The sequence below is a fragment of the Gallus gallus genome, chromosome 1, assembly GCF_016699485.2.
Source record: "Gallus gallus isolate bGalGal1 chromosome 1, bGalGal1.mat.broiler.GRCg7b, whole genome shotgun sequence".
NCBI lineage: Eukaryota > Metazoa > Chordata > Aves > Galliformes > Phasianidae > Gallus > Gallus gallus.
The window spans coordinates 68899862-68923252 of record NC_052532.1 but is presented as its reverse complement, the minus strand read 5'-3'; the positions used below and the strand labels follow the sequence as shown (position 1 = coordinate 68923252).

Below are 23391 nucleotides of genomic sequence, written 5' to 3'. Positions count from 1 at the left end.
CTGGCCTTCCTGGGTACCCACATACAGTTAACCTAAAAAAGAGATAACATATTTTAGGATATGACTCAGCAAGCCAATATGCCTCTATTAGCACAACACTTGAGCATGTGCTTGATAGAGCCATAAGCTCCATGGAAGTTAACGATGTTAATGTAAAATATACTTTGCATCAAAAAGGCACAGAAATTTTATGTAGAGCAGAAAGATAAAATCCGAACTTGCTGAAGGGCCTCCTGATAAGATGAAACAGGCTGACAGACCAGAGTGGCAGAGACCCAAGGGGGTGTGACAGAACTGAATGCCATAAGGGAGGAATAAATGCTCACATAACAGCAGAAGTAGGATGTGTACCTACTGCCTGGAGGAAGCTGAGGGAAGGCATGACAAACAAATATTCTACCCTTTATTTCGAGGCATTAACAAATGGGTTAGAGTCTACTGATGGCAGAAGACACGTATCTGAAACAGAACTAAATAACCAAATGGCAAAGCCAGTCCTCTGGTATGGGAAGAAGCAACAGACAAGGAAATTTGGTGGCAACAGTTAAGAATGAGGCTGGAAGTAGAAGTCCTGGCCAGTGCATCAACTGCTTTCTCAAGACACCGGTGAAATGTTCAGACAAGGAAGAAGGATAAGGCTAGGCAGGCTGGGGGAGGTACAGTCGCAAAACCAGCCAGAAAAATCTAAACTGTCACAGACCAGCACCTTTCCCAACAACATGGGCAACCAGCAAAAAGTTTGGAAAAATCTGCCTCTCAAAGACAATGCTTTTAACCATTTTACCATTTGCTACAGATTTTGTAACCATTCAATGCATTATTAATTCATAAGTTGTTCATTTAAAGCAAAATAACCTTTCAAAATAAAAGCCAGTGCTTTCATTTTGAAATCTGATTGAGTATAATTATTAAAATTTACAACTTTTAACTGAAACAAAGCCTTTAATGCTAGTCAACTGAAACCTGCATACTGACTCTAAGATACTATTCTATTGGATATTTTAGAATTAATTCAAAAAATAAGCTAGATTGTCTTTTTTTTTTTATTTGTCAATAAACAATAAATGAATAAATAAACAAATAAAAATCTTTTACTGGTTAAATATGCATGTCCCAGAGAGGCTCTGGCAACAATACACCTCAAAATGCAAAGATCACCTTTTCCCAAACAACACACTACCATGAAATTGGACGCATGCCTTGAAAAGTCAGAAAATTAGGCCTTCTTTTGGAACAAAAATGATGAAGAGACCATCACAGGAACGCCTTGGGAAATCTCCCAATCAAACTGAGAGGACTTCAGCTTAAGGACTTCTTCAGAACACTGTACAGCTGTGACCAGCAGGGAGGCAGATGGAGAACTAAGGACACAAAAACTACGCAGCAAGCAATGTGCGTTGCCCTGTCTTTGCTCACTAGTGATGTCCCAAGGCATGCTTCTTCCCACACTAGCAGACAAATAAAATAAGTATTATTTAGAATGGTTAACCATATGGTAGCTATCATCTTCATGTACTGTTTTCAGTACATTATTACACTATATGGTAGAGATCTACAAAATAAGATTCAAATTTGCTTTTGGTTGCACAACAGACCCGTGCCATTTGGGGACAGAGACAGAGCAGAGGGCACTACAGCAGAGTATGATACTTCTACAGGCTGCCCCTAACTGAGTGACCATAGAACAATGCAATTTCTTCATGCTGGGCATGTTATGGGGTTTCCAAGCTGAAATAAATATTTATCAGCCTTAACTGATAATTTTTTTGCTGGTAAATATTTGCTGAAATTGTTTAGCCCTGCCTTTTTTTATATTTGTTTTCAGCCTACATGTGTTTGTCAGCTTTGTGCCTTCTAAGAGAGGAAAAAAAAGGACAATGGACAAAAGATAAACTAAAGGAAAGACAATCAACCTAAAAACTAAAATCCATTACCCTTAAACTCTGTCCTTCCACTTCCCAAGTCCTCTGACCCTTTTTTGGATAGTGAAGTATCAGAAGCAAGAATTTGTTTTCATTCTAAATTAAGGTATCTGTGCTGCAGCCTGAACAATACTGATTGGGTTTTTTGTCTGGATACAGTGCAATGCTTTCCAGTTTTCACCGACATTTTATTTTAGAATATACAAAACACTGCAGAAGCACATGTAAATCACCACTCTCTTGCCCAGTAGAACAGAATTTCAGTTACCAATGCCAACAGTTGCCTACAGAAGGCATCTACATCTGGTCTGCTACATCCAAGACAGCAACCACGGGCACACGTTTCGCTTTATTTGGAATTCATCACTGTGGTGCAGCTGAGCCCCAGATAAAAAAACTATAAGCCTCCGGGGTTAAACAGACAAATGTTTTCAGTCACAACAACTTTTTTTTTTTTTTTTTTTGCAGGGAAGCAAAGCCATAACAATGTATGTAGGAGGTTTTATGTAAATCATTAAAGGCCTACTGACTGAAATTGTTGCTAACACCACGAAGTTGCTTAATGTACACTCGAGAGTGTGAAGGCAGAACAGATGAATAGTCTCACAAATCTTATTTGCTCCGTTGGAAAAATGCAAAAAAAAAAAAAACCACCAAAAAAAAAAACAACTTGTAAAAAAAAAAAAGAAAGAAAAATAAATATCTGATTCCTGCTCATTGCCATTCAAATTTAAGACAAATTAATATTCATCATTCCCGACTGCGTGGTGGTTTTTACTGGGAGGCAGAAGGGGCAGATACATTCAGTAAACAAATTTACTTTCAAATCCACACAGATTTCAGTACCTACCTAGCCACTCGTTGAATTTTTTTACTTCACTAGGAAGTCCCAGCTCAGTGAAATCACCAGCATGTATTAACACATCTCCATATGGCATTTGGATGGGATCAGTTCTCGAGTGAGTATCAGAAATGCAGACAAATCGAGTATACCCTGGAGGTTTGGGAGCATCATGGGGCACCGGATCAACCCTGCAGGAAATGCATCATAACAAGGTTATAAAGTACTTATGAACTTCCAGCGTCTACTTTGCAATTCTAATACTAACTTTTTACCTTTACAAAAGATTGCGGTCTTATAGATCTGTCTGATGGAAGGGATTTATTAAAACAAACCTAACACTAATGGGAGGTGTAAAAATTCTTCATGTTCACATCACAACGTTCTCAGTATTTGTTGGATTAACTTAAAGAGATTAAGCAAGAGAGACTGATCTATGGCAGTAACTCTGAAACAAATACTTACAAATAAATCAAAGGCATCGACAGACTCAAAGGAACAGTGCTATCCCGTTTCATTGTTTAAATATGATTACATGGTACACGGGGAAAAGATTTATTTCAGATACATAAATACATTTTTAAATGCATTTTTTTAATTATAACTTTTTTTCTGCAAGTTATATAATTCCAGCAAATTTAATTAACACATTTTGGAGATACGTTTCAGTCTGCTAATGCAAAGCAAGATAAGAATCCTCCCGACAACAGCTGTAAATGTACGTTCAAGTCTGACTATTGTCAGGACAAATGTGGTAACTTTCTGGGCTTAATTATACTAAATGAAATCAGATGCTGTGAGGGGTGAGGTTGCATTGTTCAGAACCCAATCTCAGTATTCAGAATTGAGAAAAAGAAACAATCTGACCAAGTTTGGTGAGACTTACAACTTATGAGTTAGAAGAGGAAAGCAGAGAACACCTCTCTGCTACATGAGGCATACTTATTTCCAACTCATCCAGTCTTTCTACCCTCAAGCTACAGTTTGTTAGAATATACAGAAGCAAATGTAGCCATATACAGCTATACCATATCTGCTATTCCAGCTAGGGAATTCTGGTGGAATAAAATCAAAGAGTCAGAGATGCAAGAGTTATAATTACATCATTACGAACCAGAGAGGTATACGGAAATATTATGAATTATTTTACTTTTAAAACAGTTATCCTGAAAGGAAAAACAAAATTAGTTTTGTTCACTATTGCCATATATAATACATTCCTTGCTGGTTGTGCTTCAATTCAGGATCTTACTGTTACATAAAGAAACACAGAAAAAAAGTTAGAGATCTTCGTTATTAATAATACTGCCCCTGAGTTTACTGGGTAAATTTCCCAAAGACATTTTATTACTTGAAAGACATAAGACAATAATTTCTAATCACACAGTATTTTCCTTAAGTGAAAGAAGAGTTCTATTAAATTTATGGATGGGTAAACCGGGGTATTTTTGACAACTTCACACGATAAATGGATAAAATCTAAGACTTCGTGTCTTATTATATATATAAAAAATATTCTTAAGCATTTTTTGTAATTATGCAAATCTAGTTTGAATAAATTACACTGTATCTATCCTTCTTAGACGTTTTAGGAAGAAGTGGAGTGGCTTCATTTTGTTTTGAATCCAGCACACTCAGCATCAGCTATTTGTGAGGTGGTTTTGTTGCCTTTATTTATTTTTTTTTACAGGGATACTGGAGAAACCATTATGAGTCCCTTTCAACTCTCCAAACTTCCCTTTTCTGAGCAGAAAACAATGAAATGTGATTAAGGAGAAAAGCCAGCCATGATCAGATCCTCCCCAATGAGCACCCAGCATTATGTGCATGTCAGTGGTACGTCTAAGTAAGTGCGTAATGGAAACTGTGAAACTCAGCTGGAACAGTGAAACATTTGGACCCTGAGACACAGAAGCTGCAAAGATGATGTGCATGGCTGAGATAGTATGTACGCTGTGTGAGGGCCACAGAAAAGAGTTAGATGGGAGGTAGGGGTATGAGAGGTCACAACCTCAAACAGTACAGCTAGATGACTGCAAATAGGCATTAAAAATGCCTCTGTTTCCCAGGGATGAGAGCTGCCATAAGGGGAGCAATATGGACTGTGAGTGGAGGTACCATGGGTGGTAGCAAAGGATGGAGAATGGTGGGTTTTGGACTACTGAGTGAGGGTTGTCTTAAGGTGCAAGCTGCATGAAGGGTACTGCATTTAGTTCACAGAGTTCCTCCTCAGGGGGTAGCATGCATTTCCCTTGTTGCTGCATTAGAACAGAATGGAAAAACAAGGAACTTAGCACAGCAAACCAAGTGTGCAATACATTTGCTGTTTCTTATAGTTTAGATGGAGGGGGGGGAGGTGTGGACAGCATTCTCCTGGTTGCTGAGGTATGCTTAACTTTCAGAGCCCATGCAGCGGGTCAAATAATGTCCATGGAGAAAAGATATCAATACTAGAAAAAAAAAACCCACAAATAAACGAGATGCACATTTTCATGCTGAAGTGATATGCACACACTGAGGCCATATATAGGTAAAAACATATGTCAAGTTTCACAAATGCATCTAAGTTGTATTAGAAATGATTTCTGAAGGCTGGATCCCCATATTTTTGGGTAACACATTGCCACAGCAGCTGTTCCACCAACACTCAAGGCACCGCTTGCAGCATGAGCAGAGGAAGAAAGATCTGATTATTTTTGCCAAAATGCTATTTTTCTATAAAACAACGTGCAAACTTGCAAAGAAACTGAAAAGCAAAGTTAAAACCCCCGAGAAAAAAAAAAAAAAAAGAAAAAGAAAAAACATAACAGTGATAAGAGTGAGTTTTTAGACCAGACGTTAGAGGAGGTTCCCAAAAAACAGAAGACAGGAACTTCTTAGAAGTGACTGATGAACCTGAGAACATTGTCAGAATTTGCCCCCCCTCTTGTCAGCAGCAATCCAGTCACCTCACAAGCATGGGAATGACGGACTAAAATGGGACTAGGAAGGTGCTGTCAGCATGCCAGAAAGTTAAGTAGAACTGCCCTGAGGACCAAAGAAGAGCTCCAGAATTGGATTCAGTAGATGAGTACCAGAAATAACTGCAGTTCAAGTATTTTACTACAAGTTAATGGGTCTATCTGAAGTGTGTTTATGATTGGCTGCAACCTTGGTATTTTGACCTATACACAGTCGAGGCGAAGCCCTCACTTCTCTGAAGCTAATGACAAAACTTCTATAGACTAAAGTTGAGTTGAGATGTCACCAACAATTATGTGAATAAAGGTGCTTTTGTTACACATTTTGTATATACCTTCCCCTTCTTTGTCACTGTTCTATTCACTGATAAGAAGCAAAAGCAATCCTGCTGGTAGTCAGAAACATTCTTTACAATTTCTGTACCAAGAAAAGAGCAGGTCAGATTGTGGTATATGTTTCAATTTATTTAACCTGCTTTTCTATACGCACAAGCTTCTTCAAGGGTGTTAATCATTTGTAAGAGAGTGCTAAGTTCTTCTAAGGAACAATTTTCAAAGGATAGCTTATTTTCAACTATTTGCTTAGACGCTGAACTTGTATCATGAAGTTGATTTTCTCAGCCCTCTGGTAATATAATTTGTTTGTCACAGGTTAGAAATTCAAGCTGCATATTGCTGAGTACCAAGTGGAACTTGTTTAGTGTGGAGAAGAGGAGGCTCAGAGGAGACCTTTTTGCTCTCCGTAACAACCTGAAAGGAGCTTGGGGCAATGAGGGGGTTGGCCTCTTCTCCTGCATAACGCGTAATAGGACAAGAGGGAATGGCCTCAAGTTGCACCACGGGAAGTTCAGGTTGGATATTAGGAAAAATTTCTTCTCTGAAAGGGTGGTCAGATGCTGGAATGGGCTGCCAGGGAGGTGGTTGAGTCACAGTCCTTGGAGGTGTTCAAGAAATGTTTAGATGTGGTTCTGAGGGACATGGTTGAGTGTGAAATACTGGTGGTAGGTGGACAGTTGGACTGGATGATCTTGGAAGTCTTTTCCAATCTTGGTAATTCTATGGTTCTAATAAATAACCTATTTTCAGCACAGTAAAACACACTCAGCTTTTAGATCTGGAGAACAAGTACACAGGTGCCCAGGAACTGCCTGCATATACCTGAAGAACGGCTAAGCTTTGACAAATAAAGCAACCTGCATTTAGTATTTTCATAGTACTTCTGAACCCACATTTGTTTGTTTGTACTTTTGCTAACATTCGCCAGCTCTGTAAACAAAAGATGTTTCCCACTGCTGACACTCAACTCATTCTACTGTTTGCATTTCAGTATTACCTAAAAACCCCAACACAGATTACAAGCTAACACACTGCCCCCAAAAAGCAAGTGTTTGCTCATCACCCTGCTCTATGTCAGTCTCCAGATTTATTTTTTTTTACACAAGATCTATTTATGCCAAAAAATATACATAAGCATTCACTAAACACACACACAGCATTCAACCACTCGTAACTGCTGACATTTTCAACTGCAGAAATCGTGGTCTGTGTCTGGAAATTATCAATTCATATTAAATACCAAAAATGTGAATGAGGGGATAATATATTCAGACTTTGTAAAAGAAAAAACTTTCCTTTATAAAAATAGTGAACACCAGTCTTCTCATCTAAAGATAAGGCTGCTTCTCTTTTTAATAAACACAATAAAATGGTGCAGACATTTTTATTCCCTATAAAAATATTTTACAGTAGAATTTTATACTTAATTTATTTGTAATAGCTTTACTGTTTTGCTCTTGCTTCTGGCTTTAAATTTTATGGCAGGTTTCATTTTGTAATTATAATTCTCCACTTTACATTACAAGTAAATCATTTAGAGCAGTTAATTTTACTGATGCTGTCATTATATAAGAAGTCAGAAACAAACACATTATTTTAATTACTCTTTAAGCACTTGGCATCTTCAGCACATTGGTATGAAAGTAAGTTGTCGGATGGATGCCCACACCATTTTACTTATTGATGTCATTTTTTCCTCGTATGTGTCTGTAATATAACTAACCAAACAATATCTGTTGTACAGATACGAACTTGGTATTTCAACAGCTATTTACATCAATAGGCAAGTGCACAATGCAAACAACTATTAAGATTGCAGAAAGTATCAGCCCTGTAGAATTTCTTGTTTTATTACCACGGCTTGATGTTTATTTATTTTTTTAATACTACTATGTATTAAAGTTATGCTAGTGGAGGGATCTTTCTATCAAAGTACTTATACTTTCCAAATGGACTGACTTTGTATCATTATAGTAATTATTATTAGAAAGGCAGCAAAACAGTTTTCTTCGCATTCTTTTTGACTGGTCCATCAAATACCACATTGACAAGGCAATAACAATTCAGAAGGCTGTGCTAGAGCAATAACAAAACTATAATACTTACATTTGCACATGTGGGGGCTGAAAACGTCCCTGGTTAATGTTGTAGAACGTGAAAGCCTGTGTGGGGTTGGAGCTGTACTCATCCACTTCAATTATGAGTCTACTGTGCTGATGCCTTCTAGCTGCCATAATGTGCGACTGGGCGAAAGCCATGCTTGCACTGGGTAGCTCTGCTTTTTCAGGCGATCATATCTGCTATCTTCCTACATCGACAGGAGAAGACCATGACATCTTACCTAATCAGCACACCTCTCTTTGAAAAACCTAAAAGTAGATGGAAGAGATGGAGCATAACTGTTTGACAGTTAATCTGTTTCAAGATTTGCTTTATTTATTATGAGATGAAAACCAAGGAGGGGGTAAGGAGGAAGAGGCAGAGCTCAAAGAATTCATTACAAACCTTTCCAATTCAGCAATCTGATGAACATACTTCAGTTGAGGGCGGGAAGTGGGTGGGGGAAGTAAGCTTGCAACAGAATACAGGAGACAACTTGTTCAAATGTTTCAGACATTTAATACAGATCTAAAACAGAATGGTGCGTCAAATATTAATGCCTCATCAACGCATTTACTTTCTTCTTTTTTTCCTGATTGCATTGTTGAATGTTTATATCCCATCTTCCTCCAAGAAAACCCCAAACCTGAAACTGAATACACATCTGCGCGTGACTAAAATGTGATTTAATTAAAAAGAATCAGTTTTACCAATTCTTAAGAAAGTCTGTGCCATTTAATAATGGGATGCAATGCACGTGGTTGTTCTTCAAATCCCAAGGAATGAAACAAACTCAGCCTTCCACACACATGATCCTGGCTCTGCAGCATCCTGAAGGACCTCCTGATATATATACGACAACCTCCATACTTCAAACACATTCTCTTCTTAGCATTAGCCCCCAAATCTGGATTCAATGGGGAAAAAAAAGTGATTTGAAGGCTAACACACAGGTAAATGTTATTAAATATCAAAAAGTAAAATCCACAGAGGTTTTATGTTTGGGAATAAATGTTCTCTGAAGGTAACATATGTCTTTAACAACAGCACTGAAAATGGGTAGAGGAACTGCAAAGTGAAACCAAGTGGAATATAAAGAGTATCCCCGAGAAACAGCAGAAAGTAATTTAATTGTGAATTTTACTTTTATTTCTCAGTTTTAATAAAAAATGGATTACAAGGAATACAGGTGGGTATTTTTGCAGTATAATGTTGTGTCCTTTTTAAAAGTTGTCTGCCTTGAATATTTACTTTCATGCAAGCAAGGGCTTTTTTCCTCTCGCAAATGTAAGTAATCTGCTTCAGAAGCTGTATTTCAAGAAAAGCTATGGTAGAATGCAGCAATTCATCTGATATGAGCAGTTTCTGGAAAGCAGAACTACAGGTTTTTTATGTGACCTTGCTGATATGAATTACTTCCATTCTGATGGGAGCATTGCCAAGTGATGGATGAGGAAGGTCTTCACAGTCACTCAAAGTTTTAAAGCTATTTATAGGTACTTGGGTCTAATTCAGTTCTAGTGGGAGTCAAGCACCTAAGTACCTTCAAAAACCCGGGCTTCAGTCCTTCTGTCTACTGGAGATGTTAAGTGCTCCAAGAAGTGGTGGTGTATTTTTGTTTTGGGAAACCTTGTCCTTAGAAAACTGGAATGAGAGATTCAGCTCGTTTTTGTTACTTGCTGAATGGCCGCAAAATGATGACAACTCGCTGTCGCTAACAACCCGCAGAACAACTGTCTCAGAATAAAAAAGCAGCTACCCCCCCCCCAGAATTGAGTGGGGTAAAGAAATGGTAGAATAACAGCAAAGAAAAATTTGGATTTAAATGCTCTCAGATGCTGCGTGCAGGCTACATGAACAAGCAGCAGCACAATGGAATGTGCCAGCGCAGGGGGAGGGAAGGGAGGCACGATTCGTGTAAGAATAATCAAGTACAAATTGCAGCGCTTAGGAAATAAGAAATTATGATGGCAGATGTGAAGAATCCTCCCTGAGGAGCTTCCTGTAATAAATGAAGCATTTGTAAAGAAGTTTGAATGGGCACGGTCAGGCATTTTATAGGGGGTAAACTGTTCCTAGTGAACCTACTTGTGTTGGAGAGAAAACATTAGGACTGGAGACTTCTAGAAATATTCTCCAGTATGATTAATAATATATGACTCCACAGCTCTACGTGAGGATTTCAAATTACCTTAAAAAACACCCTGTGTTTTATAATTCAAAGCTCATGCCCACCTTACACGTAGCTGAACTGAAGCTGCAAAGGCATTAAGGCACAGCCCGACGGGATCTAAGAGCTCCCATTGGCCTTAGGAAACTCTCAGTGTCCAAAGCAGCTGAGACACGTTTTTGTTATCCTCCTGTTTGGTCCTGTCTTCTATGACTGCTCTCAAGTGATACATCAAAGGAGACGAGAAGCAGATGGATCCTGGCACCCCAATGTCCACTCTTAAGCTCTGCTTTCTCTTTTTCCAAGTAAGGGGAAATCAGTGCTTATCAACACAAACTAATTCAAAATAACATTTTTTTCCACTTTGTTTGCAAACAAAAACTAAGCATGGCAAGTACGCCACCGATACACCATTTAGTGCTGAAGAGCTCCTTTAAGCAGGGAATCAATCCCTGCACACGGGAGAGCATGTGAATCACACCATTAGGCAAGCCTGCGAGGATGCTAGCCACAGACATTCAGCAAGAAGTTCACCACATGAACATGTAGGAAATTGGAAGGCAACACTGTCTCACTTAAGGGGAAAAAAAAAAAGAGACACCACAGCATTGCTAAGCCTTCTGCCAAATGACAGTCACCCAGTGTCAACTCTGGACACATAAAAAGCATCCAAGACAAGGGGGGTGGGAAGAAAAAAAAGAGACAGATACTGCAATAAGAATAAGATAACTAGCAATCGCATGAATAGCTTATGCTAAACAAAAATCAAATACTGTAACACGCATAATCAGTAAGCATAATTCAATAGCAAGCTTCATTCAAGCTCATTTCAGAAACATACACAGATGTCTTTGAACCTTACCTTTCAGTCTAGGGCTGCTTTCCTGCATAAGTGGTTGGCTGACTACGAACATTCTTAGTGTTCGACAGAACAAGCTGTCTCTTTCTAGCTTGACTGATAACTAGACTGACACCCATTACTCCCCTCTTTCTGTTTCCATTTCCAATAGTCCCCACAATCGTAACTTTCTCTTCTTTCAATATTCTGAAATTTCTTTCTTGCCTAGACCAGAGTATAAAATGTAGCGGGGAAATAATTATCTGCATCTCTAGTATGCAAGTTTTAAAATTTATATGCCCAGCATTACCAACACAGAGCACTAAGACTCAAATCCCCACAGCAACAACATGCTAACCATCCTCTTCCCCCAGACTTATGGAGCTGCGGGATGTCTGCCAGAGAAAAACAGGGAAATGTAAAAAGGACTGCAAGAACATGAATACTAAAATAAATATCACAAACCTGGCTGTTAGAATCACAGACTGAGAAAAAGCTATTAAACCAGCTAAGCCATTTCCTTACTGATGTCAGGAATGTTCTCTGTGCATTATCTTTCAGCTGCTTCCTTTAACATGTGCTCAAAGGTTCACAGAGGCCTGATCCAAAGCCCACTGTATACAATGGACACTGCTAGACCGCCTTCAGCAGGCTTTGCATCAGGCCATAAACTATATGGGTCACCATCTATCCTGAGGAATTACTGGACCAGGCAGGTGCTTCAATTCAGACATATATTTAAGTCATTTGCTGAATTAAGTTCTCAAATTAAAAAAAGTGTATTATAAGATTTTCTTACTTTTTCAGCCAGGAATTTCTAGTATAGCCAGCATATTTATTTTTACATCAATTCTCCAGCCTTTCTATGCATCCCTTTCTCTTTCTTCCCCCCCCTCCCCAAGGAGAGTGAGTTCCAGCTCACTCTCTTGTCCATTGTCTCTCATCAGATCTTATTCCATCATCTCCATTGCTATCATGTACTCTTTGTCTCAAGCCTACAAGCAATACTGAGACTTCTTGACAGCTATTCTAGCAATAGGATATAAGAATCTAGACTTAAGAACAACACAGCTCAAGCAGATGTCACTGAAACAATAATTAGAAATCAAGATAAAATACCGATGGTGTTGGTGACATTGATGATAAGAACAAGCTACAGATTAAGAAATAAAACTCTGAGGGAGTTACCTGTTGATCAAAGAACTTTGCCAGGTTACAAAAAATCTGGAGATCAAAAAGTTTAACACGGCTGGAGCACATCACAGCAAGAAAGCTGAAGAGGGGAAGCTGCCAGATTTTGCATCAGCAATAGTGAGATACCATGAAGAAAGAAGAGAAGCTGGTACTAGGTCAGTGGCAGAAGCAGCTACAGAAAACACATTTTGTTCAGAGAGTATGACGAGCTGGGATTTGGGGAGGCAATGAAGAAATAAAATGCAGTAGTAAAAAAAAGGCACCTTCATGCAGCTATAAAATATCAAAGCTATATTTTTTCAGGGAAAGCCAATGAGACAACAGCAGTAAAATACGTTAACGAAGCACATGAGAGCGTGTGGTAGACCACATAGTCACACACGTGCTTCTTGTGCAAATCACAGAATTGTAGAATGGTCTGAGGTGAGAAGTACCTTAAAGGCCATCTAGTCCAACTCCCTGTCACCGGGACACCTTCCAATAGAAACTGAATACTGGTAATCTTGGTAACTGGTAGGCAGAAACCCCTCCTAGAGTTTCACTGGGAGTTTAGGCTGTCCCCTGTACTGAGGGTAAACTATTCTTCATAGGCTGTCAGTTCATCCACTACACACTGAAGCAGGCTCTTGATTTTTAAAAAAATGGGAAAAAAAAAAAAGTGGCATAGAGTATTCAGCAGCAGTGGTACCAATTGTCATAGTAACATTCTTAAAACCCCTAGTGTTTGGCTTTGTGATAACAAATTACTGTTGTTTATTTTTTGTTTTAAATCCCTACCCCCCAACACAAACAGGTTATTACAGACTGTCCAGCAATAAGTGAACATAATGGAACCAGTAAAATGATTAGTATGAGAAATAGGCTGAAAACTATTCTTTTTCCTGTTGAAAATATCCATTTCACATAGTCCATACTAATCGATGGAATTAGGCTGCTATTTCCAGTTCTGTCATCAGAAAATGAATGCTGAAACAATCCTAAAAAGACATTATTCTGTGGGAAAGGATGAGCCAAGCAAATCGCTCTGCAGATAAAAGCTTTTCCAAAGTGATACACTCTCCGCTTCCTTCTCTTCATTTTCTGAAATGAAATGCAAGTCCTGGCAAACACAAACCACCGAGTCTTCCTTTAAGAGACCAAGCAAATTCACTCGACAAATGAGGAATTTGAATGCTCTTAACACAATTGTGGACTTTGAAGTGAAGGCAGCATCATCGTAGAGACACTTATAGGTTCTAAGGTCAATCATGTCACTTCTACTGATGGGATTATAAGGCCCTCTAAATGAATACAATTTTTTGTACCAAATGCATTTAAAAAGTGAACAAGTGAAAGTGCAATGTACTGAAGTGAAATATGCACATACAAGCCTCCTTTCCCCAAGGCAACTGCTTTACATACACCTAATTTGTAACAATGAGTATTAAACAGTATTTTAAAAACCAACAGATTCCTCAAGGATATCTGAATTGTCATTTTATAATCTGTGCTGTCATTTACAGAGCCTCAACCCTTAACAAATTCCCGGAGTTCTACGTTATGAACACAGGGAGCTACAATTCCTGCTTGGAAAGCTAGCCCCACTAGGCTACAGAAGCAGGACAGCATTTGAGAATGTTAGTTTTCCTAAATGTCAGTTTAGCTCTGGTGCAGTGCGCCAAGGCGACAGCCCTCAAGCCTCCAAACCTCGATCCACAGCACACGCAGAGGCCTGGCACAAGCACCGGGCCTGGCATGAGGCCCTGGGCTGCCTTTGTGCTTCAGACCTGCTCTGTAGAGACCACAACTGAAGGGTAGCACCACATGAAAGTCACATGTTCCAAGAAATCTCTGCTGTTAAGCAGCAAATAAATGTATGCATTAGAGCGAGTTCTGTAGGGCAGGTTTATCACCACAGTAAAAGTGGAACAAGTACACCAGTTAATTCTGTGAGGGCCCGGCGGTGGCAAAACACATTGCTTTGTCTGCTTCTCATGGCAGACAACATCCTTACAACACGTAAGGATATCGACTGATGTTTATGCTTGTTGTCTTAAGGTCAAGAATCTGAATAAAAACTTTAAAATGTCTCTCTACTATGGCTCAGCTGTTAACTATAGCACATATGTTCGCTACACTCTGGCCGTCATTTTCAGAAACTTCTTACGTTCTGTCTTTAATGGATAGACATCCTAAGCACCCTGCCTTCCAGTTTCAACTCTCTTCAGAAGATGGGTAAAGAAACTAAATCATCTCCATAATTTATTAAGGAGACCCCTTGGACCATCTTAAAAACACATCTGAGATGGTTTTCTGCACTAGCGAACTTGTATTTGCTAACTGTTGTCAGTTCTGTGACTGTATCTTTTCACCAGATGTCAGAGTTACTCCCAGATAAATAACCAGAAACAGCAGACATAATTCTCAATTACCTGTATGCCTCAAAATCCTACCAACTTCAGTGAAAAGAAACACACAGTCTATCAAATCCTGTATTTCATCTGTCAAGGAATGCTTTGGTGTCTCTTCATTTATACCATCTATTTCTTAACTGCAGATCTACAAGTCACAGAGCAACCTGTTTTGTAATGTGAAAAGATCTGCTGACTTATATAAGACTTTTTATTTCTCTGTAATTATAATTACCTTAACATGCATTAGGAAAAAATAAAAACAAATCCCCCAAGTTATCTCTCACCATGCAAAAACACATTCTTCCTCTTCTTTGCTGATTACAATGACCTGTCAAACACAGTATGACAACATTCGTCACTGAAATTAACTTTTACTCCAAATTAGTTTTCTTCCATTGCTCTCAAGCACAAGTATTATACATGTTTCTCTCATTACTTTATAAATAAAAAACACTATTTGTTAGTATTTGTTAGCTTTAACTGTCATGCAAATATTTTATAGACATAGCAAGTAGGAAATGAGATCATTTGTCTTTTGGAACTGTGCTCTTACATTCACATCTTTGGAGTTTCCTCAAAAGGAATACTGTATCTACTCTACATCAAAGTCCTGACCTGGCACCCAGAAAAAGAGATGGATGGATTCAGAAAACACTCTAATCATACATTTGCCTATTAAATTTAATTGTGTTGATTTAAAACGCTTATCACTTTCAAATCTTCTTAGCTTGTCTTCCTTTGAATGATGATTGCATGATTTTACATTACTTGTGCTAATTTACTCACCTAGGTTCACAAAACCACAATGACTGAGTGTTCTATTTATGAAGATTTTATTTTATTTGGGATTATCAGGAGTATCATTTCCTGAACCAAGTTCTCATCCATACAAATAACAGTTAATTTATTAAATTAAATTAAAAAAAAAAAAGCACTAATAATATGGGTTTGTCTTTTTCTTAAACCTTGACTTTACAAAACACCAAATACATTTTAAACACTGCAGTGCTCTAAGATCTACAAACAGACTGAATATTTGTCAAGGCTAAATGCTTTACTGTAGCCCTACGTACAGTCTTGCCTTAACATATAAAACATCACATTTGGATAAAATATTTATATGGATACATTTTTCTTAAGGAAAATAAAATCTTTTCCCCGAAAAATATACTGTTTTGCTCTATTTATCCCAAAATATCTGCTGAGACGTAGCTTATCTATTTAAGTAATTACCGCTAAGTAAGGAAATCTTAAATAAATATATCTAAAAGCCACAAAACTCATTCTTCACTCTAAAAAGTTAGCTTTCATCCCAGGTAGTATTTCAAAATATGCTACGCTACTGAAGATCCCAAGCTGATAAAAGAAGAATTATAAGTCCCAAAATGATAATAGTCATCTTAATGAAAAAATACCTACAATACAGGTTATCTGGAAAAATTACCACAAACAGACATTTCAATAGGAGTAAACTAAGACTGTGGTGCTTTCATTCCACATTTCAGTCTGCAATTTGGGCACGTCATCTGACTAAGCTGTCAAATCTCTTAAAATATTTGCTTATAAAATGTGTATGTAAGTAATGAAACATCATATACTTCAGAAGACAGAGTTTGGTTTAACTCCGCAACTGAATAACTTTGTTCTTTTCCTTTACCCTTTTGTGAGAACTGCCTACCATTAATTTCTTAGCCTTTACCTAGACAAGCATCACCAGTTAAATCCAAGTTACCTGTGCCACAGAATTTATCCAAACTAATTTCAGTGGATATAGCATATAAATGCACAGAATTTAGCCGATTGGGTCATTCTCAACTGAAGGCAATAAATCCATATGATTTCGCCTGTTAGCTCTGATACCAATATTTTATCAGAATATGACAAAGCCTAATACTAAATGCCTAGCTGTCAGTTCAGGTCACTCTAAAGCAAGCACTCAAAATCAAGTGTCCTCCACCAGCAGGGTTAGCCCACAGGTCAGCAGTGCGCAGTGCTGGTACCAGGGTGGCTGAGGACAGAAGTAGAGGACAGCAGAACAGGCAGCAACTCCCACATTCTGAGGGCAGCCGGAGGTAGAGTTGGTGCTTCACACAAAGGCATGTTGATGCCCGCAGGACAGCTCACAGAGTCTCCCCTTTTTGTCCAGCAGCACTGCTCAGATTTGGATGAATTTCTGTTGCTAACATTTGCCTGTGATTTCAGGAAAAAAAAAAAAAATCTAACACTAAACAGTCTTGAAAGGTTGCTGATCTCTATGTCAATACATAAGAATGGGAAAATAAAAGTTGCCAGTCTAACACCTGTAGCTGAAGATCAATGAAATGCCAAAGTACAAGCACGCAAACACGTGCACATCAGAATATACAACAGCTTACATGTAAACATACCTTCAGTGATACTACTTTAAGGATAATCTTATTAAAAGGAATCAAGAAATCTTTTTAACGGCTTTATATATTATATATATTCATATATACATTTAGACACAAAACTTTGAAATTTAAGTACATTGTACTACTATTTTCATTGTTTCCATATTTCAATCCTTCAGCTTTATTTATTCAGTTGAAATCCTTCATGTCATCTGATTAACATCCAGGGAGAGAGTCAGTGGGTTTTCCCTGTTTATTTTTCCAGGTATCCTCTCCAGGACTGATAGGAAAAAAATAACTCAGAAGTTGGACTATTCACTTTTTGTACGCATGAGGTCATGCCCACATAGAACCCACCTCCAGGCTGCATGGGAAACTGAGACAAAGATAACTAAATCTCTTCTTTCAGGGAAAGAGGATATCTAATACAGAAGCCCCAGGTACAGTTCTGAGGTGGAGTGTGGGAGATCAGGAAGACCCAGTCCTACAGTGCCTTTTTCACAACAGGATGCTGCAAATCACTGCTCTCCCTAAAACTGAAGGGACTACTCGTGAGAGGAACAAAAATCAGGAGAACACCTACACTAAGACAGCACACTCACAGTACTTCTCCCCAGTTTAGCTAACTCAGGTGGTAGCTCTCACACTGCAAAGTGCTGGACAGGCTACTGCTGAACTGTGGCTCATGAGCCATACACACTGCATCACCTCGTTTGCTGGCTTTTGAAAACCTATTTTGACAATTGTATTGGGACGGACTACAAATCTTCATTTGACCCAAAAGATGCTAAAACAAAGCCAAGTGTTCCAGTGGTGAAAAGTAAAGGGAGACCAAAATGAAAAAAAATATTTAGGAGGAAAACATCAAAGTAGTGAAATGAAACCACTATACATTTCTGGATTTTCTTTTTCTTTCTATCTCTTACTCGATCAACCTAGTAAAGCCAGAATATTTTTTGGTGTTGTCAGATCTTCTATTTACCATTCAGCTTTTAATATTTTGTTAACTACTGTCAGTAGTTGGGTTTTAACCCATCCCACTCCGTCTCCAGCAGGCAAGGTATCTTGAACTTTTACCAAAACCAACTCACATGAGGGATTCAGTACATGTGCTGAGGGAAAAACTGACATATATCTCAGAATAGTGATACTGTGAAGATAAGCTTTGAGCAATATATTTTTGGTTTACTGCAAAACCAGAAGGAAGGCTGTCACATAAACAAGACATAATTCCAGTGTTATTATTTACTGTTACACAAGTGCCCAAAGACCGATTGATATCCAAGAACAAACTATGCTAGGCACTGTACAATCAAACAGCAGCAAAAAAGCTTCTGCCCCAAAGAGATTACAGTCTACCAAAACTCAACAAAGGATGTGGGACAAAAATGATACAGCAATGTAGAAAAAAAATGATCAAGGCAACGACAGAACATTATGTTCCTTCCATTTATTTTTGAAGACAATGAAAAAATAAGCAGGATTAATGTCACAAAGAATAAAAAAAAGGAAGAAAAAGAAAAATGATATGGTAGAGCATGTGAGAAGAAGAAAAAAGATAAGAAAGTTAAGTGTCGTGCAGGATGTCTGAGCCACAGACAACACAAAGTAAAGCGACTGAGAGCTGGCAAAGAGGAAGCTTGAGCAAAGCAACCAATTAGGATAGGGCAAAGAAAAAACAGTCAAGTATGTCAGTAACCATTGGTCTCCTTCATACACTGCTTCGACAGCTGCTCTGCTGGCTCCAATCTCTGGCTGAATGGCAAGACCCTCACCTGCTGTAAGAGAAGCTGGACTGCATGTGTGGTAGATAAACTGAACTTGAAAGGTCAGGAGAGCATGCCGCATCAAAGCAGCTTGCAAAAAAAGTCATATATGTTTAATACAGTAATCTTATTAGCAGAAATGTATAAACTAAATAGACATAATCAGTAAGTGGCAAATATTTGCAACTGAAATGTATTATAAGTATGTATTACAACTCTTAAAAAATAATCTCAAAAAGATGATCAATCCTTATGACACCAACATTAATTTGGCTCTTCAGTCATACACAGTGCAGTATATTTAAATGGCATTATGAACCCAATTTTACTCCCATGGTAAATACCGGTATTTTAAATAGTAAAGCATTCTGTATTTAGGTTAGCGTAATGAAGACCAAATCATCTACAACTGCAAGTTACTACATATACAGCATGATGGTTATTTGTTAATCCTAATATAATTCCCACTGCCACATCAAATCACAGCAAACCTGTCACACTTGTTGACAGTTTCAACAACGAAGTCAAGCAGTCACAAGAGGATGAACTGCTTCACCCTCTGGAGGTGGTCACTGCAGAAGCAGGTTAACAGTCATTACACTAAGAGCTCTGCTCCTTTTTGCAACGTGTCTTACACAGGACTTTCATTCTGTAAGCCTACCCGAGCACTGCATTCGCATGTATTTTGTTTACAATAACATTAGCCTCTAAGGATGACCTTCTAAGAGGAAGTCACGGAATAACAGTCCAGTGACCTTAAAGGACCCCATTACATTAACAGCCTTGCTTATGCTCTGAAACAAACCTGGAGGATTCGGGATTGAAACAGGAACGTGTATTTAAGTTAGAAATAACCATTAGAGACCATATCGCTTTCATACACTGCCGCACAGACCCAACTGACCCATGGACAATGTTCACAAAGCCCAACCTGGTGTTTATGCAAATTACAGTTTCCACCACTGTGCTTGGTCTTCTCGGGAGACCTCAAACTGTACATTGTAACAGTCTAATACATCTTAATGTAACAGTACCATGAGGAAAGACTCTTCCCTCAGATTATTTTACATATCCTCTCTGAATCTGGCTGCTTGCAGTTCTTTGAAATAAGGTTTAACAGGAATCAAATGAACTGCAGCGAATTACTACTATGTGTATTAATCACTGGAGATGAAAACTGATTTCATATAGAAAAATACTGAAATCCTCAAATCTAAACTCACTTTTTATTCACTATCTGCATCAATTAAGTGGTCAGCTGGTTCTAAGGAATTTGGGGTTCCTCATAATTCAGTGGCAAAACTCCAGCTGGCTTAAAAAACAGAACCCTTTCCATATACCATTGCATGCTCTGCTACAATAGAGAAAAGCCCACTCCTGTGTAACTCTTCAGGTGAGAGGGACTGCATCTGAGGCAGCAGATCCGATCGGATTCCTTTCCTATGAGGACATAATATGGATTTTTTTTTTCTAATTCTTTACAATGAATTGGGTTAGATAAATACGATCACAAACAACGCTATAATCACTAACTCAAGAAGCAGAAACATCAATGTCAGAATAGGCAACGTATTCCAAATCTGAACTCCGGTCCGCTTTACATTCCTGCTGACAGTTCCTGTAATGAGCACAGAGCATTAAAGAAGAACCATGACCTGTTTAAACAAAGATCAGAGCACCAGCTTTATCTGTGCATTCTCTGGTGCTGTTTGTTGTTTGGTATCACAAACTAAGACCAAAGCACCCTATAATAACACTTTAACAGGTTTTCACACAGGGCACGAAGGGTTTGCTCTAGTCTAAGAGGAACGATTGTTTATCTTTAACACAGGAGCCTTTCTTCGTGTGAATCCGCACAGGTATTCACAGCAGTTACAACGCTTTAAATTAGACTGAAGGAAAGCACAGAGAAGAGACAGACAGTGGTGTACAAGGAAGAGATTTTAAGATTCTTCTGTCTCAGCCTGAGACAACGAAGGAAACACGAGGAGCAAAGCTAGAATTGTTTGAACAAGCCACTTAAATTCTGTGGCTAACGATTGCAATCGATCAATCCATCTATGTAACACACACGGGACAGCCATCGCATTTAATAATAAATAATATCATCTGCCAAATAAAAAATACATACCTACGCTGCCAGCAAATTTACATCACGGCACAGCTTAACACGCGCAGGTCCAGCGCACATCACAGTCCTGTAATGACTACTTAACAGCCTTCTCAAAAGAGGCACTCATTTTGGAAGCCAAATCCCGGCCATACACATCTTCAATGTAGTCCTGCATTTTAAATATCTGCTGAGCTCACTTCACCGGGAGCTTATCACAAAGTTTAATAACCTTGCCCAGTTATCAATTTACCCTGAATAACTAAAGCTCCTTTGCTCTATAGCCTAAATTACTCACTAAATTCATTAGGCATTAACTGAAGTTGAAGCGGTTATCAATACCGGCCGTTATCAGCAGATCTTCCAATTAAGGTATCACCAAGATACGTATGGTGTAGGCAGAAACCTTCAACTACTGATCATTTGCCAAAGAGAACGGAAGGTCTGAAACCTGCCCGCTTTCTGCACGTTTCCCATCCTTATCTCCTACGTCGGCCACGCACAAATATATGTATTTAAAAATGTATTTCACGCTGCCTATCCCAACGTGCAAACCACAGAAATGCAGGCATTAAGAAAGCAGGGAAATACATTAAAAGCAACGACCCCCCCTACGTAACCCTCTTCAATCTTCTGTATCTTCCCCGCTCCGCTGCTCGGAGCGTGCCGGGTACCAAGCAGCAGCGCGACGCACGACACGAAGATCAGCACGAATTCTGAGCAACTTACTGAACGCTCTCCTCCCGGAACAAAACTTTGGAGGTCACCACATCCTCTCCTACCACCCAGCAAAGTTCTCCCGCTCCCACCGCCCCTTCCCCGGGCCGAGCCGCCGCACCCGCTGCTCCCGGGCTCCCTCTGGGCGGTCCGCGCCCTCGCACCTGCCCGGGGCCGACGAAGCCGCCCTCCCTCCGACCCGCGGCTCGCAGCCTCCGCGGGAACTCGCTAACAAAGTAACTTCCCGGCGGGAGCGCGGCCGCTTCCCCCTCAGCCCCGCGGCCGGAGAGAGGCGGCGGGCGGGAGGGCAGCGCTCCGCTCAGCGGCTGACAGCCCGGATTTACCTTCGCGCAGCCCTTCCTCCGGCCCGGCGGAAGGCGAGTGGCGGCAGAGCGGCATGGAGGCAGGGCGCGGGGAGCCGCGGGGCGCTTCCCTCCGCCTCTCGGCAGCCCCTGCTCCTCGGAAAGCCCTTCCCCCTGCCGGACCGCCTCACTCTCTCCGGCTGTGGGGCATACGTATATATTTTTTAAGGAGCGCGGAGAAGCCGCGGGGAGGCTCGGCTGGGAGAGGCGAAGCCCTGACGCGCTTGGGGGTGGGCAGGCGGGGGGATCCGGATCCTGGCACGGCCGCGCACGCACACCCATCCCCCCTTCTCCGCGGTCCCCAGCCGGGGAAGGCAGCGCCGAGGCTCGAACCCCACCGCCTCCAACCGACCCCGCCGCGGGGAGCGGGCCCTGCGCGTTGCCCCCGCCCCGAGCCGCGGGCAGACCCCGCCCGGGGCGGCCGCCCGGATCCCTCCCCGCTCCCACCCCGCGGAGCAGGGGCGCTCCCCGGAGCACTTACCCTGCCCGCCAGGGCTGCTCTGAAGCCGCAGGATTTTGTGCGAGTGCCCGTCTCGTTCTCCGGGAGCCCAGCCTCCCCTCCCCCTCGCCTCCCCTCCCCCGCCTCCCCCACCTCCTTTGGGGGGCCAGGAATCCCCCACCGCCGGCCCTCCCCTCCTCCCCGCCCGCCCGGGGAGCCCCGCGCCGCCGGAGCGCCGAGTGGCCGCGGCCCGGCCCGTGGCCAGAGCTGCCCGGCCGGGCATGGGGCCCGCGGTGCTCCATGGCCCCCGGCCGGGGCCGGGACGAGCTGCCGGCCCGCCCCCGCGCCTCTACGCTTTCCGCCCGAGGGGCTCGCGGGAGCCCGCCCGCCCCGGGCAGAGCTGATGCAGCCCCTCGGGAGCGGGGGGTTAGGCGGCAGCTCCGTGCCGGCCGCCCCCGCGTCCCCTCATTGCGCAGGGGGAAGTTGATCGGGGTGTCCGACTGCAGCCAGGCCGCGCCGCGCCGGCCGTGAGGCGGAGAGCGGGCGGCAGTGGGGGTCCGCGGCTGCTGCCCCTGGCCCGCAGCCCTCCTCACGGCGGCCCGGGTTTCCCCCTCCACCCCCCGCCTTGGGGTCGGGGGAGCCGCTCCCCGTCACGGCCGAGGGCGGGGGGGCTGGGAGGTGTTGGTGGGGCGGTGGGAACTTGGGGGTGTGAGGGGAAGGCCCTTTTCCTGCCTCCACCCGGTGTGGCTCCCGGAGGCACCGAGCATGCACGGCTTCTGTGAGCTTCAAAATCAGGCCATGATCATCGAATCATAAATATATAATATTGCGCTCCTATGATATTATGAGTAGAGAGCAGGAGAGTTAAACG

The 23391-nt window shown here is 41.1% G+C and overlaps 1 protein-coding gene across 11 annotated transcripts in view; it reads right to left on the bottom strand.

The window, feature by feature from the left end:
• The window catches only part of MPPED1 (metallophosphoesterase domain containing 1), a 63299-nt gene extending 40450 nt beyond the window's left edge, over window positions 1-22849 (bottom strand). Inside the window, exons 1-4 of one of the 11 annotated variants that reach the window (XM_015291244.4) lie at window positions 22064-22640; window positions 8565-8687; window positions 8166-8428; window positions 2773-2954 (exon numbers count right to left, since the gene is read on the bottom strand). In XM_015291244.4, the coding sequence (XP_015146730.1) occupies window positions 2773-2954; window positions 8166-8317 (334 nt within the window). In that variant the 5' untranslated portion in view covers window positions 8318-8428; window positions 8565-8687; window positions 22064-22640. Of the gene's footprint in view, window positions 1-2772; window positions 2955-8165; window positions 8459-8564; window positions 8688-11191; window positions 21102-22063; window positions 22641-22673 lie in introns of those variants that run through there. The other 10 variants (XM_046902465.1, XM_015291240.4, XM_025142204.3 and 7 more) reach the window with 10 other exon arrangements.
• Window positions 22850-23391: the final 542 nt, after the last annotated feature.